Below are 14748 nucleotides of genomic sequence, written 5' to 3' on the forward strand. Positions count from 1 at the left end.
ATGCAATGCATTATGGGAAATGTAGTAAGGTACGTTCATTTGGCTCCTGACTAGTACCCGTGCTGTGTAATATTAGTGTAATATTAAATTATAAGAGAAACTCATTCACGTTTTAACATTAAATGTGATTATCTGTAAATTTGAAAGGGAAAATGATTCTGCCCCTTGATGTCACTGCAGTTCTTATAATAAACAACTGCAAACTCGGACAAACCAGTACCTGCCCCATATACAATGGTAAAGAGAAGCAGTTAAACATCTGTTAAGACCCAAGTTAGTTATGCATCAGTATGTAACGCTTGTTTATAGCGTTATGATTTGTCATGATAGGAAAAGCGCAGGTTTTACTAATAACAAGATTACCCCTCTGTTAAAGTTTTTAATTAAAGTGTCTCCAACATTTTATTGTGTGGAGCAGGTTTACATTGGTGAAAAAACAATTTCTTCAATGTGCCCATTTCTTCAGTTACACAAACTGTTCCAAACAATCAGACTCGCACAAAAACAGGGAAATAAAAATACACAGTGAGAAGGTCCCTGTGGATGAATGATCTAATCAGAATATAAAGAAATAAACAGACACATCTCTGTATATTTTTATAAGGCTTAGTTTTTGTGATTGTAATGACAATGATGAGAAAAAAAACACCACCACCATTAGAGTCTGAGAGGATGAACTGTAAATAAACTGAGGCTGAGGCTCTAGTTTGATGAGGTCGGACTCGTCCTCTTCTCCAGTTTGATCCAGATGCCGTTCTCTGGTCGGAGGATCAGCTCGCCCACCGGCCGCAGCTCTTCTCGTTTCTGGCAAGCTTCCACACTGAAGTGGCGCAGAATGGACGACATAACCACCTTCTCCTCCATCAGTGCAAAACGCTGACCTGAGGAGCAACAATGCCCGACACAGGATAAACACATTAAAGAGCCTCGCTCGAAAAAGATCAAAGTATGTATCATCTTTTCTGTCTTATCTTTATTCAAAAGCGTGGTCTTTCAGTTTGAGAGCAAAACCCAGCAATCTCACTCAAACAGCCCCAGCTTGTGCTTGGATAAACTGTGCTTGTGCTCAGACTGTGCGCTTGCTCTCAGATATTTTGTTTTCTGGATTTTCAGTGTTCCAGCTTCAGCTCTTGTCCTCTTCTGTCAACACCAGACATTGTTTTTATCTTTAGCATAGCTTTCTTTTAAATTCTAGGTAAAGTGTCTCTGAGTTTCTTGAAAAGAGCTACACAAATAAAATGTACTATTAATATTAATATTTGTTGAAGGATTTTGTTGAACAAAAACATCCAAACGCAGAAGAATAGATCCAAGGGCAGAGGAGAAAAAGTTGGAGCACAAGCAGAAGCGAATCTAAGCACAAGCAGGGGCTATTTGAGTGTGAGTGAAAGCACTACAAAATCTAAACGTGAAATCAAGAAGTCCAGCTCTCAAACTTAAAGTCCATCCTCTTGATAAAGACAGAAAAAACAGATCCAGTAAATTATAAAATGAAGTCTCTCATCTTCTTACCTATACAGTTGCGGAGTCCAGCGGAGAAGGGGATGTACGCATATGGAGGCCTTCCGACCGAATTCTCAGGGAAAAAACGTTCGGGCCTGAACTCTTCGGGTTCAGGGAAGTATCGTGGGTCTCGGTGAAGAGCGTACGTGACGATGACTGTGTTGGCCCCTTTGGGAATCTTGAAACCATCTAAAGGTCAAAACACAACTGTTTTTATTATGAGTTTCATAGTTGAGGTGAAAGATGTCCAAATGGGAGAGGAAGGAAGGCCGAATTAAAAAATACAGCACGCGGACATTTTTAAATCCTATTTTTATAACTTCACCATAGTTTTTGGCTATAATAACATTGTAATCCCCAAATTAGTTGCTGTGTTGGGAGAAAAGTTGTTCAGTAATGACGTCATATGATTTCATCAAAACTGAGCTGTAACTTCAGAGCTTTACAGCAACTGAACTGTGTAGGATTCTTTTTTTTTAAGAAAGGAACATGATAATACAGATTGGTTTTTTTGTAATAATTTCACCTGAGATTCTGAGATCACTCACTCACCGTCTCTTTTCAGACTAATTTCTCAAATTACTTTTTTCGCCAAAGAATTTCAACAGGGCTTGGTGTCTTGCAACATACACACCACTGCCTCGGGTTGATTTCCACGCAACAAACGAACATTTCATGTGCTACTCACTGATGTGGCAGTCCTCACAGATGCGGCGGGCAAAGAAAGGCACAGAGGGAAACAGTCGCAGGGTCTCCTTGATCACACACTCCAGGTATTTCAGCTTCTTCAGGTCCTCGGTGTTAGCGGGCCGGTCAGATGTACCTTTGCACATTGATCAGGTAATACTGTTAAAATATATATAAACAAAGCAGAGTGTAGTTCTTAGGTCAGACAGCTGTTATTTACAATGAGCTCCAGTTTCCTGCTCTTGACCTTTCTCCTACTTGTATGTTTACCTGCCTCCAACATAGATAAGAGTCATGTAGTACTACACCCTTGCATATATTGTGTTGAGGTGATAACGCACACAAGTTCATGGGCAGTAATCTAATGATTTATGTACACACGGTGCAAGGGAATCAAACCCACTTTTGCCAGTTTAACAAGAGTCTGCTGCGCCAAGTGGTTGAAAAGTCGAGGGTGTGTTTTGGACATAACATGCAATAAACCAATCAGAGCGCCTTATCCCATTCCCTTTAAAACCCATGCAGGCCTGCTTCACGGATGGCTAGAGTGAACACGACATGTAACCAACTATATGCATATAATAAATATATGTTACGTACATTCAATAAATGTTATATTCGTACGTTAAAGCAAACCTGGATGGAAAAATAACTGCATCAGTCTGAAACTACCAAAGACACTTGCATCAATTTATAGATGTTCATAGAAAAACCTCAAGCGAGTGCACATCTCATATCTTCCATGGCAACATGTAGCTTGCCATCGTGGAAAATGTTCTGATAAATCCACACATGAGTGGAAGTAATTCAATTATTCTTGACATATTTTTCACAGCTCTTATCCCAGTGTAAGCTTCCCTTCACTTGAATGGAACAAAGGAGAGAAAAGGCCTCGGGGCAGGAAAAACAAGTGTGGTGTCATGAAATTAAGATGATGTGCTGTTGAAGGAGAGAGGACATGTTACCGAACACCTCCTGAAGCTCTTGTTGAACTTTGCTGAGCACCTCAGGGTGGGAGCCCAGCAGATGTAGGCACCAGTTCATAGAGGCGGCTGTGGTGTCATGACCCTGCAAAAATAAAGATATTTCAGGTCACATTGTCATATTATCACATTATTAAGTTGTCATGGTCATATTAGAAAACTACTTCACACGTCAAACACATTAGTCATTCATCTGAAGTTGCTTTTCCAATCCCACAGTAAATCCTGCATTCATTCTTATTTTCCCAATAAAATATTTAAAAAGATGCAAAAAAAATACTAAAGGAGATTACAAAAAAACCATAATGTAGACCAAATGACCAAAATGAAATGCTACAAGATGGATTCATTTTAAGTAAAACAAGAGATAAAATGTGTATTAAACAGAAAACAATTTCAGAAAAATATTTATACAATAAAATACAATAAATCAATATAATGGTAAAACACATAAAATTAAATTAAAAGTTAGACTATAACCTAGGTCTTGAATTAGTGTTTTAAAACCTCAACATCAACTGTTGCTAGTTTTCTTTAGAGAGGCTGTTCCAGAGACATGTACCGCAGCAATGAAAAGATTCCTCACTCTGCATTTTTGTTATGACTGGATGATAAATTGAGCTTTGAGGAACACCACAACAGATTGTATAGCTTTTAGATGGACGTTCACCAATACTTACAAATCAAATTCTTATTGGAAAGAAAAATATTGATTAGTTCACCTTAAAAACCTTTTCTTCAGTTTTATTTGTGACCACTAACCCTGAACATAAAGGTGTCCACTTCCTCTTGAATGTCCTGGTGGCTCATCTTGTTGCCGTCCTCATCTGTAGTCTCCAAGAGCATGTCCAAGAATGCCTGTCGTTTCTTTTTGCCATTCTCAGATTTGCTGTTTGATACAGTCGAGGAAATTTCCCCCGCTCTTTCATGGATCACCTGAGAAGAAATCAAGTGAAGCGTTGTTGTGATGTTGTTTCATCGACAGAAATTAACTGTGAGACACATTTTTTTCCACCGGTGACTCACGTTGTATGTAAAAGAGTGCAGAACCTTGAGTGTCTTGTCGTGCTCCCGACCCTCACCAAAGTAGTTGTACACGATGTCAGACCAAAACCAAGGTTTCCTCTGTCTGCGGCTGATAATGTCACTCATTCTGAGAGTAGCCAGAAACATTGAGTTAAAGCAGACGGATATTAAATCCAAGCATCAGATCAATAAAAATAAATGAAAATCACTCACTTGTACACACTTTCAACATATTCTGAATTTGAGTCACTCTGGGCATAGATTTTCTTTCCCATTGCAGTTTCTGAAATTACATTGTTGAAGGTTTTATTCAATCCTGTCCACGAGTCAGTGAATCTAGAATTCAGCGTAAGATGTTCGGTGTTCTTTCTTGTTAATGTGCTTTATATGAGGGAAAAGGATAATTCTGACATTTACACATTTTCCGTACACCCACCACAGATGATGTCCAGAGCGCAGAGAGTGACGTGACTGAAGCAGTTGAAGGAACCTTTCCCTGCCTGTTTCTCCAGCTTCTTCACCAGGATCTCCGCCTGCTCGTTCATCACCTCCAAGAAGTCCGTCAGGATGGAGAAGTGGAAGGTGGGTGTCAACATCTTCCGCCGCTGACGCCACTTCTGCCCGGTGCTGAAAGTAGGAGGAAACAATTTAAAATGGACAAATTCTTCATAATAACAGAAAGGAACCTTTATTTCATTTAAATCCAATCAAAGTCATTGTTTCTAAATTGAATTCGATATCATTTTGCTCCAAAATTAGATATCCAGAAAATTAATTTAATGAAAAGAAAGGTGGGCATTACAGAGAATAAATTATAAATTCTTAGCGACCACAGTAAAGGGAACATTTTCAATTGATAACACAAATTAAAATGATGGACCTCAATATGAGCAGAATATGTCTTCTTCAATACTGTGAGGTACATACCTAGTAAGAAGACCAGTTCCAAGCCAAGGGTGGAGGAAGCTGTATGAATAAGCTTTGTCCAAATGAGTAGAGTTATTCAGAAATACCTACAAAAAACATCATGAACAGTACTATTGAAAATATATAGCACAAGATCAAGAGAATGTATTTTAATGCTGTTATTACAGTTGGGCCACTCAACAGATGTATTCACAATTACGTATCAACCATATCTTAGAGTGTAACCACTTTAAGTGCAGGCTGTAGATTCAGGTGGAGGTTGGGTTTTATTATAAGTTACGTACGATACAGTGGCTTCAGTCTGACCATCGTCATCAAGGTAACACGTTGTCATTTAATGTGTGAGTTGTTTTAAATGTATATGTGGATGTTTTATATATTTACATCTGTAACTGTAAGTTTCATTTGTATGGCTCATATTCACAAATCTAAATTAGCCTCAAAGGGTGTAACAAGGTCCGACATCTTCTGTTCCCAATACTCGACCAGAGAAGAAAAGGGGACCAAAAAAAAACCTGCACAGTGACCTCAGAGAGAGCGAGGGATCCTGTTTCAGGACGGACAGAAATAACAATACTTAAAACATTCATGAGAAAAGACAGCATCTGGCATAAATGGAGAGCTGTTTCAATGTTTGAAGCTTTTACACAAAAGAAAATGTGACATATTTATAGAAGTATGAGATAAGTCATGTGGACTACTGTATGAACACGGTGGATCAGCATACCTCAACAGTGTCAGCGTGAAACAGGATCACAAATGGCACCGTTCCAATCCAGAGCTTAAACAGAGGTTTGTTGTAGAACTCGCGGGTCATATCCTCAATTTGGCGAAAGAAATCTGAAATAAAAGAAACTATTATAAACCTGCAGAAATGCTGCATTATATAACAATCTGCACAGGGATAGGTGTAGCCAGCCTCCTGTTGCAGCGTGCTCAGTGTTTTCTTACCTCCCGAGCTGGTTTTGAACTCCAGTGCGTTTCCGACGAAGAGGTACGTTGCCTCCAACTCGGGGATTGGCTTCATCTGGAACCATTTGTGCAAGTAATCGCTGAGCAGCTTGTAGGTGATGTAGGTGAGAGCAGCAAGGAAGACGCTGACACCGAGGAAAGGTGTCATGTTTCAGCAGGGCATGTGAAGAGATTGTGTGTGTGTGTGTGTGTGTGTTAGCTGAGGGTCTTGTTGCGCTGCGCCTTCCTATCCAAGCTGTGCAACGTGTGCTGCCTTTACTCCTCCTCCCCTCTGATGCAAACTCATTGAAAACTCAGCAGGGTCAGGGTCACTGAAGGGGCTGCCCTTCAGAGCACTAACATAGTTCAGACAATGTCACAGAATGTTGAAGATGGACATAGGAGACACTTTACATCAGCGCTAGGAGCGAGATAAACACCAAGATGCTCCTCACATGTGCAAACAAAGAGTGGAAAGTACATTTTCTCACTAATTATAGAATGAAGACGTTAATTATTCACCACATGTTAGCGGACTGCCCTTTATCCGACTACGTCTGCTTGTGTTTTTCCCCCCACGTCAACATCCATTCAAGTCTCCACTAACCTGATTAGTTAATGAATAGCAGCCTTATCTCAGCTATTTGCCGATCAAATATATTTTATACTTTGTACAGGTTTCACAACAGTTTTTTAAAAGAACAATATTTTTATCTTAGTTTTAGTTACGTTTTACTATTTATGATTATACTTTCACATGTATACTCAATTATGACCCCCCCCCCCCCCCCCCCCCCAATGTCTTATGTGTTTACCCCTGTTCTGTTTTTTTGTTTGTAAACAATATTACGCAAAACTAGTGGACGCTGTAGATTCTTATAAAAATGTGGATATAGTAAATTTAGATGTGGTTTCACAGGGAGACTGTTGAGCCTTGGGCAGTGGTTTGTACTCTGAATGACCTCAACCCTAATATATATGTGTATAAATATATATATATATATATATATATATATAATAGGAATATTATACAGTTATATTTGCAAAGGTTCTACTCAAGACATTCTGCTCCATCTCACTACGTCTTGTAACTTGCAGATTCTGTTTATGTCAAAACAACCAAAATGTGCCTGAGAAGTTTATAAAATGATGTTTATTATTATATAATTACATAACAATAAAAATTCATAGTAAATTTCATTTCATGTTTTTTGTAGAATTTGTACAGAAATGTAGTTTCTCACTACAACCACTAGATGTCAGAATGAAACAATATTTCATCTGAGCAGAAACTACAGGTCAGATTATATAACATTCAACGACTATCTGAAATTATTTAGGTTTCATTGACTTTTATTTGTCAAAGAAAACACTTAATTTAGTGTAGGTTGTGGAGCAGGTGGACCTCCCCCTGGTGGAGATATTTTAGTTAATTAGTTATTTCACACTTTATATTACATTGAGCTCATTTTAAAACAATTCTGGAATACATTTTATTTTTCTTCAAATATTTTCCTTTAACAAGGAAAAAAGAACAAACACAAAACAAACAACAGAAACCAAATGTTTTCATATACAGTATATACATTGTGTGTATATATATCATGTATGATGTTTCATGCATTCTTACAAAGGACAAAATAATGAGCAACTTCAAGCAATTGGGTAAAACTGGACAAACCTATTATTACAAGTGGAATTTTTCCATTACTATTGAAGGTTCAGTGTGTAGAATCTTGTGACATCTAGTGTTGAAGTTGCATGTTGCAGCTGAACACCCCTCACCTCACCCTCTCCTTCCAAACATGAAAAAGAACCTATGGTTGACTTAAATTGTCATAAACTCAAAAGGTGTTTAGTTTGTCCAGTCTCCGTAGAGAGGGTCCTCTTGATGTAAATATAAAGTATTTAAATATAAAGAGCCTTTTTTCTTTTCATACAATTCATACAATTTAGATTAAATGAACGAGTGAAAACATCATGAGGATTATTCTACATTCAGTTTCTGCCAATAGTTCCCTTTCACCTAAATCTTACACACTGGACCTTTAAAGAAAGACGTTCACTCCTTGAATCTATTGGTCATACCAAGTGCAATGAGGAGTTTCTGGTGAAAGGCCAGCACCCTATCCTTATCTTCGGGCCATTCCAAGATACAACATGGCCGCAACATGCCCCTGCGGAGGAAGAGCGTGCGAGATAACTTGTAGTCGTGCACATTCTGCAGGAAGACCAGAACCACAGAGTCCCTGCTGGCCTCAATGACCTGGTGCAGTGCATGGTGGGCTTTGAATCTGGGTGAGGAAAGAAGTGGGTAGAGAGACAAGTATGAGAGCTTCCTCTACTGCAAATATACAGCACAAATACAAAATGAAAGAAAATATATTCCATCAATGTATGACTTACCGTCTACACCAGGGATCCCTGAGAAGACTTTCAGTGACGACAAACAAGATTTTCCTGGACCTTCTCATGTTCTCCATGATGGATTCGATCATCGACACCCCAGGGACTGCATCTCGATCCTCCAAATAGAACCTGCACTTTTCATTCTCTAAGGGGACCATCACTCTCTCCACCCATCTGCTGTCCCTCTCTGCATGTATGATGTAAGCGTCATACTGAAATTCCCTGCCCTCTTCAACACTGGCATCACTAAATCCTAACGTGCGACTGACCAGTATGTTCCAGTAGAACTGAATCCTCCAGCCGTGGAACCTCACAAACAGCGCCGATACCATCAGCATCAAGACTGCGGTGCTGCTCAGTATGTAGAGAGCCTGAAATGGGGTCATATCTTTGCAGGAGAGGGTGTCAAACATCAGGATTGAGTGATTAAAGTAGGTAAGGGGAGTGTTGCACATATACTGGTCGCTGAGGTCTGGCACACTGGTCATGTTTGTGTTGTTCAACCACGTCACAAACCACAGGATGCTCTCACATGTGCAGTCAAATGGATTTTTGTCCATGACCAGTAGGCTGAGGTTGCTCATGGGAGTGCTGAACACTTCGGGCTTCACAGTTGTGATCAGGTTCTTCTGTAAACGCAAAACCCGCAAGGACTTCAGATCATCAAACACAGAGTCCTTCAGACTGTTGAGGAGATTGTTTGAGAGGCTTAGCTCCCTGAGGTTGCTCAAACCTTTCAGAGCCTCCTCTGGGATCTCATCCAGCCCGTTGTTATCCAACCATAAGGTCATCAACTTTGCTGCCCCTTTCAGAAACATCACCGGCCCACCTGGGTTGGCGTGCTTCCACAACCGCGCCAAATTGTTGTGTTGGAGCTTCAGCACCTTCAGGTTCTCAAGCCCTTCCAACATATCCTGTCTGATGTTTGCGATGTTGTTGTTACTGAGATCCAGGTAGGTGAGGTTGGACAGGGGCTGGAATGGTGATGGATCCAGATTCAAAGCATTGCTGTTCAGACTTTTTCCCAATGTCAGGACCCTAAGGTTGGGCACATTGATGAATGAGGTGGAGCTCAGCTGGATTTTCCAGTGGTTGTAGGTCATGTGAATCTCCTGAATCTGACCCAGGCCTTCAAACTCTTTTCCAGTGAGAGTTTGCTGTAAGTAATTTAAATCTAGAAGAAGATTGGTGAGGTTTGTCAAAAAGGAGAAGCTTCCAGGATTTATGTTTGTCATAGCTGTTGCTGTCAGATTTAGTTTTCTGAGAGGCGATCCTGCAAGTGACAATAAAGTTTTGTTGGTGATATCTCGGAGTGATATGCAACTACACCAGCTCATATCAAGCTCTTTAAGACTTGTCAAGCCTGTAAATGTTTGTGCTGTGATTTCCCGAATTGCAGTTTGCTGTAACATTAAACTCTCCAGGGTGCTTAATGGTTGAAAAGAGAAATCATCTATTATTGGGGTGGCGGAGGTTCGACCTTTCACCAGGGCTTTTGTCAGTGTGAGTTTTGTCAAACTTTTGAGCCCCTGAAACGTGGCCTTGGTCAGGTGCTTGATATTGTTGTCAGCCAAAATTAGAGTCTGAAGTCTGGTGAGCCACTGAAATGAGCCTTCCAGTATTTTCCCCATGCTGTTATGGGACAGATCCAGAAAGGTTAGATTTCCTTTCTGCAGCCCTGCAAAGGTCAAGTTTGTGAGTGTGACCAGGTTATTTTTTCGTAGAGACAAGGCATCGATAGATGTCTCCGACAGCTCAGAGCAGAGTTTGGAAAGAACCTGAGCACCCATATTGCTCCCATCCATGATTAAAGTACGCAGGCCTGAAATGGGCTTAAGGCAACCAGGCTCCAACTGCAAGAAAACCCAACAGAGATTTTGTGGTGAGACAAAAAAAGGGAAACAAAACAGACAACTGAAACTGAGGCACTACAGTACACCAACTCTGCTTCTGGTTCTAGTTTGGACAGCTCAATTTCATTTCCTATTTCCAGGTTAGTTTTCTTACTGTTTTTAGAGGCACGGATGAGAGATCAAGGACTTGGAGTGCTGAATTTTCAAGGAAATAGAAGTCTTCTTTCTTCAGTGTGGTGAAATCGTTCAATGCCAGATTGAGGGACACCAGTTTGGGCAGCTGAGGCCGAGAGCTGAGCTTGGCTGACACCATTTTGTTCATGGAAACATCGAGAGATTTCAGATTCTGAAAGGTGAATAAACATATAATCAGTTACTGAATTAAATTGAACCCCCAAAAGTGACACATTGGTGTTATGGAGCCTGTACCTTTAGTGCAGAGAAGGGCTCCCCATGTAGCTTTAGCCTATTACTCGCCATATTCAACCATGTTAGGCTCGTACAGTGACTCAGATCCTCCTCCTTCAGCAAGTGCACTTCATTATGTTGGGTGTTCAGCGTCTGCAGCAGCGGCAGCGTCTGGCACAAATGCTCGTCCAGCTTCGTGACACTGTTGTAGCTGACATCGAGGTGGAGGAGCCCTGGGTAGGGGTTGAGTGACGCAGGGGGAATCCCCACCAGTCGGTTGTGGGACATGTCCAGGCTGGAGATGTTCCCCGGCAGGTTCGGAGGGATGGCACTGAGGCTGAGGTGGCTGCAGTCCGCTCTGCCGTCTTGCACGTTGCAGGACGTCTTCTTGTGGGAGGCCAAGCAATGGTGAGGCCATGTCAGAAAATAACATACGATGATGATCCATGTGAAGTGAAGAGAACGAGGGGAACACATTGCTTCAAAAACCTATGGAAAGAATAGAGTAAAATCTTGAGACAGAACAACCAAGAAATTGTATATTGTAGAACTTGAAATTACTCTTAGTCTGATTTCTAGTGAATAAAGAATATTGACTGGCTTTGTAATCTAAATATTTGCTTCAACAAACTGTATTAAGTGTCATGTATGTGTCATGTATTAGAGTAGAGAGAGAGAGACAGGTATTCTGTGTTTGAATCCGATCTGATGTTTTCCCCAATTACATGAACATGAGTGATTGTACTCTCAACCAACTCTAACCCACAGAGGAATATTTGGCTTTTTAGCAACGTAATTCTCCGCTCACCTGCTTGCCTGCTGTTTGCTGATGGTCTGTTAATGAAGTCTGACACTTCACACACTCACTTCATCGATTGTTGATATATGCAGCAATGTACAATCTACGTGTTGTTCTGACAACAGAAATATGTTCCAAAGACTTATTATTATTATTATTGATATGATTACTATATGATAGCATAAAAAATACAGCACATAGTCACATCATTTTACACACTCTACGACTGGCTCATAGATATTTAATATAAAAATACCTGCAGATTCCTTACCAAATGTTGCCCCTGCACACTGCATCAATAATTGTAGATTTCAAATAAAAACGAATGCATTTCCAGCTTCAAAAACTCTGGTGCTGTTTATTGTGGAAGAGTCTTAGCTGCTTGTGAGGCAGACGGCAGCACAACATGAATTTAAGGAAATGGGGCAGTGAACTATCTGGTTTCACTTCCACGTCAGGGGAAAAATGGAGATTCATTAACTGTTTCATGAAAGAGGCTCAGAAGCATTTTGGGATGTCAGAATAAAAGTCCTACTTGACAGGAAGCAGTGTGATGAAGTTGTTATTTAATGTTTAGGTATAACATTCATACCTGTGATCAAAATGGCTCCAGACATAAAGAGGTGTGAACCCGGAATGTAAACAGGTTGTGGCACATTCAGACTTTGATCAGACTGGTGTCTCAGAGGGACTTGTACCGTAATATATGTTATATAAGAGAAGGTTGATATCTATTCAATTAAAATCATCGCATATATCTGTTGTCAAAGTGTTCATTTCAATGATCAGTTTAAACATCGCATCACAACAATGGCTGATAAAGATTTTTAATAAATCCAAATATTGGATACGTGTGTGTTAAAATCATAGTGAAGCCTGTGGGACAAATACCGTAATTATAAAAATAGAGCTGCAATGTATTTAATGAGGAAAGAGAAACTCGGTACAGAGCACAGCTGTCTACATATGAAACCAAATCTAAAGTCACTAGATCCTGATTTTTATTTGCATCTGCAAAAAATAGTTCATAAACATCAGTCCACTGAACAAGTCAGTTAAATCAACGAAAATCATATTAAAGCTCACCATGGTATAGGAGGTGGCGAAATTACAGCAGCTACCACTGAAAGGTGTATTTAGTAAAAAAGAAATGCAATAAAACAATCAGTTAAAAACTATACAAAATAGTGCAAAAAGAGGTGCAAAAGGAGGTAGTTGTGGTTGGATAGTAAAAAAAAAAAAATTTTTAAGTTCAGTGTTCTGACAGCCCATGGATAGAAGCTGTTCTTCAGTCTATTGGTTCTTAATCCTGCGAACTAAGATAAACAAACATACGCAGACAAAAACTTAACTTGGCGGAGGTAATAACTATAAGTAATACAGGCCTATTACTTTACTATACCTATACATTTTTATTTGTCTCCTGCATCCCTGTCAGGACTGTTCATGTCTCTTGACCACATGTATCTTCTTATAGGCCATGTGTTATTTGTGCTGCTGTGGTTGAACTTGTCTTCAGGTCATAACGTTTCATACATTTTGTAAAACAAGCTGTACGTACTTTACAATGAGCTGAAATAACAAGTCCTCCCATCCAAAGATTATATGCTCAAGGTTTTATAGACTGATACAATTCAAAGGCAGAAATTATCATGCCCAAAGTGTAGGTGAGTTATGGATCACATCTGCAATGATCCATTTTTAAACAATTGGCGTGTGTGTGTGTGTGTGTGTGTGTGTGTGTGTGTGTGTGTGTGTGTGTGTGTGTGTGTGTGTGTGTGTGTGGATTGTTTCTATCACACTGTACTTAAACACTACATGATAACAGGATCAATATGCTTTACAGGCTACTTTTACTGCAGTAACGATAATGTATGACCTTTAAACACACACAGATCCACCAACGTAGACTTCTTTCCACTTTTCGTGCCTTTGCTCAATTGCACTTTAAGAGATATATGACATGAGTGGGCGTTGTTGATTCACTTACTCATTTAAGTCAATAACCCAAAAAACTTATCATGTTATGTTATTTCAACATAGTTTTATTACATTGACTGGATCATAAACTGTATTTAAGAACTTGACATCCTCCCAATACCAAGTGAATGAAACGATTGAAAAAATTGAAATAAACACTAGAGGGCAGTATAATACTGTTACTGCAGACCGCAGTGTAAAGTTGATTCTCGCTGTCTTTGTAGGTTCAGCTTGATTCATGTACAACAAGGTACATACAGCATATATAACATGATTCCTTTGGTATGTATCACTCATACTCAATGATTAATAAGTCACACAAGACATATCATTGTTTTCATTAGGTACTTTATCATCGGGTCTGATACATTATGACTTATGACAAAAAGTTTATCTACCGATCATGTACCAGCTGTTTTAAAAGGTACTTTATTATTATTATTAATAATAATAATAATTTCATTGCATGAAATGATGGGTGTCCGGGTTGTCTCTCCTGGTGATTCAGGTTTCTTTGGTTGAATGTCGCTCTTCCTTTGTATGCAGCTATACCTACTAAAAAACAGCAATGAATAACATCACCCACAGTCGACAGCTGTAAATCATGTTAAACAGACTGTTGATTTAAATTTGTGCAAATTGATTGGGGCCATCCAAGACTGGTATTTGTTGCAAAAAGATAAATTTATTTTTCTTTCCCTTTGTTTGTTTTCAATGATTAATTTCTTCTTAAAAAGCATACATCTTGTTAAATGAAATGGATCTCCCTCAAGATATGCATTGCAAGTAAATGGAGTGAGGCTAATTTATTGGACTGCATATATATATATATATATATATATATATATATATATATATATATGTGTGTGTCAGTGTCAGTGCCATTCCAGGCTGCAAGGCGTTGCATTACAACAGCCTAAACACCAATAAATCTGAGGATAACCACACGGCTAAATGCGTCTTCAAAGGTCAGCAGTAATGTAAAAGCTGAAATGACCTGCTGCTGCTGCTGCTGCTGCTGCTGCTGCTGAGAGAGTCATATAGATTTAAAGCAGTAGATCAACAAAATTAACCAAAAGCAATTAATGCCTCGTTGTGGAATATTGTTAAGAGGTGTATCATTTCATTACAGATTGACGATTGTTGACCAACCGTCACTTTAAACAGGAAGTTGTCTTTCTTTGTAAAGAGTTTCTTTAATGTCCTGTTAACAGTTCACTCA

At 39.4% G+C, this 14748-nt stretch overlaps 2 protein-coding genes across 5 annotated transcripts; both read right to left on the minus strand.

The window, feature by feature from the left end:
- Positions 1–359: 359 nt before the first annotated feature.
- On the minus strand, positions 360–6545 carry cyp4v2a (cytochrome P450, family 4, subfamily V, member 2a). The gene is made up of 11 exons (XM_020106490.2): positions 6078–6545; positions 5854–5966; positions 5127–5212; positions 4636–4826; positions 4413–4482; positions 4200–4326; positions 3936–4109; positions 3156–3258; positions 2192–2326; positions 1513–1692; positions 360–881 (listed from the first exon to the last, which is right to left on the minus strand). Exons 1-11 carry the CDS (start codon positions 6244–6246, stop codon positions 703–705), a joined length of 1527 nt encoding a protein of 508 aa, XP_019962049.2. The 5' UTR covers positions 6247–6545; the 3' UTR covers positions 360–702.
- A 667-nt stretch (positions 6546–7212) lies between these two features.
- tlr3 (toll-like receptor 3) lies at positions 7213–12158 on the minus strand. Of its 4 annotated transcripts, none has more exons than XM_069530634.1 (6): positions 11818–11971; positions 11556–11661; positions 10769–11236; positions 10494–10685; positions 8484–10339; positions 7213–8371 (listed from the first exon to the last, which is right to left on the minus strand). In XM_069530634.1, the coding sequence occupies exons 3-6, from the start codon at positions 11222–11224 to the stop codon at positions 8140–8142; spliced, it is 2736 nt and encodes a 911-aa protein (XP_069386735.1). In that variant the 5' UTR covers positions 11225–11236; positions 11556–11661; positions 11818–11971; the 3' UTR covers positions 7213–8139. The 4 variants fall into 4 exon arrangements, with proteins under 4 accessions (XP_069386735.1, XP_069386736.1, XP_019962050.2 ...); XM_069530635.1 differs by having other exon boundaries at positions 11803–11971; XM_020106491.2 differs by lacking the exon at positions 11556–11661 and having other exon boundaries at positions 11818–12158.
- Between the last annotated feature and the right edge of the window lie 2590 nt (positions 12159–14748).

Source organism: Paralichthys olivaceus, chromosome 8, assembly GCF_024713975.1.
Source record: "Paralichthys olivaceus isolate ysfri-2021 chromosome 8, ASM2471397v2, whole genome shotgun sequence".
NCBI classification, from domain to species: domain Eukaryota; kingdom Metazoa; phylum Chordata; class Actinopteri; order Pleuronectiformes; family Paralichthyidae; genus Paralichthys; species Paralichthys olivaceus.

Bases quoted from the DNA above. Each gene is read 5' to 3' on its own strand.
- tlr3 (XM_020106491.2), bottom strand. From the start codon at position 11,224: ATGTGTTCCCCTCGTTCTCTTCACTTCACATGGATCATCATCGTATGT. The intron at 10,686-10,768 runs GTACAGGCTCCA...TTCACCTTTCAG, and splicing joins AGCCCTTCTCTGCACTAAAG to AATCTGAAATCTCTCGATGT. The intron at 8,372-8,483 runs GTAAGTCATACA...TTCCTCACCCAG, and splicing joins AGGGATCCCTGGTGTAGACG to ATTCAAAGCCCACCATGCAC.
- cyp4v2a (XM_020106490.2), bottom strand. From the start codon at position 6,246: ATGACACCTTTCCTCGGTGTCAGCGTCTTCCTTGCTGCTCTCACCTAC. The intron at 4,327-4,412 runs GTGAGTGATTTT...GGCTACTCTCAG, and splicing joins TATGTTGAAAGTGTGTACAA to AATGAGTGACATTATCAGCC. The intron at 1,693-2,191 runs GTGAGTAGCACA...TTTGACCTTTAG, and splicing joins CTGTGAGGACTGCCACATCA to ATGGTTTCAAGATTCCCAAA.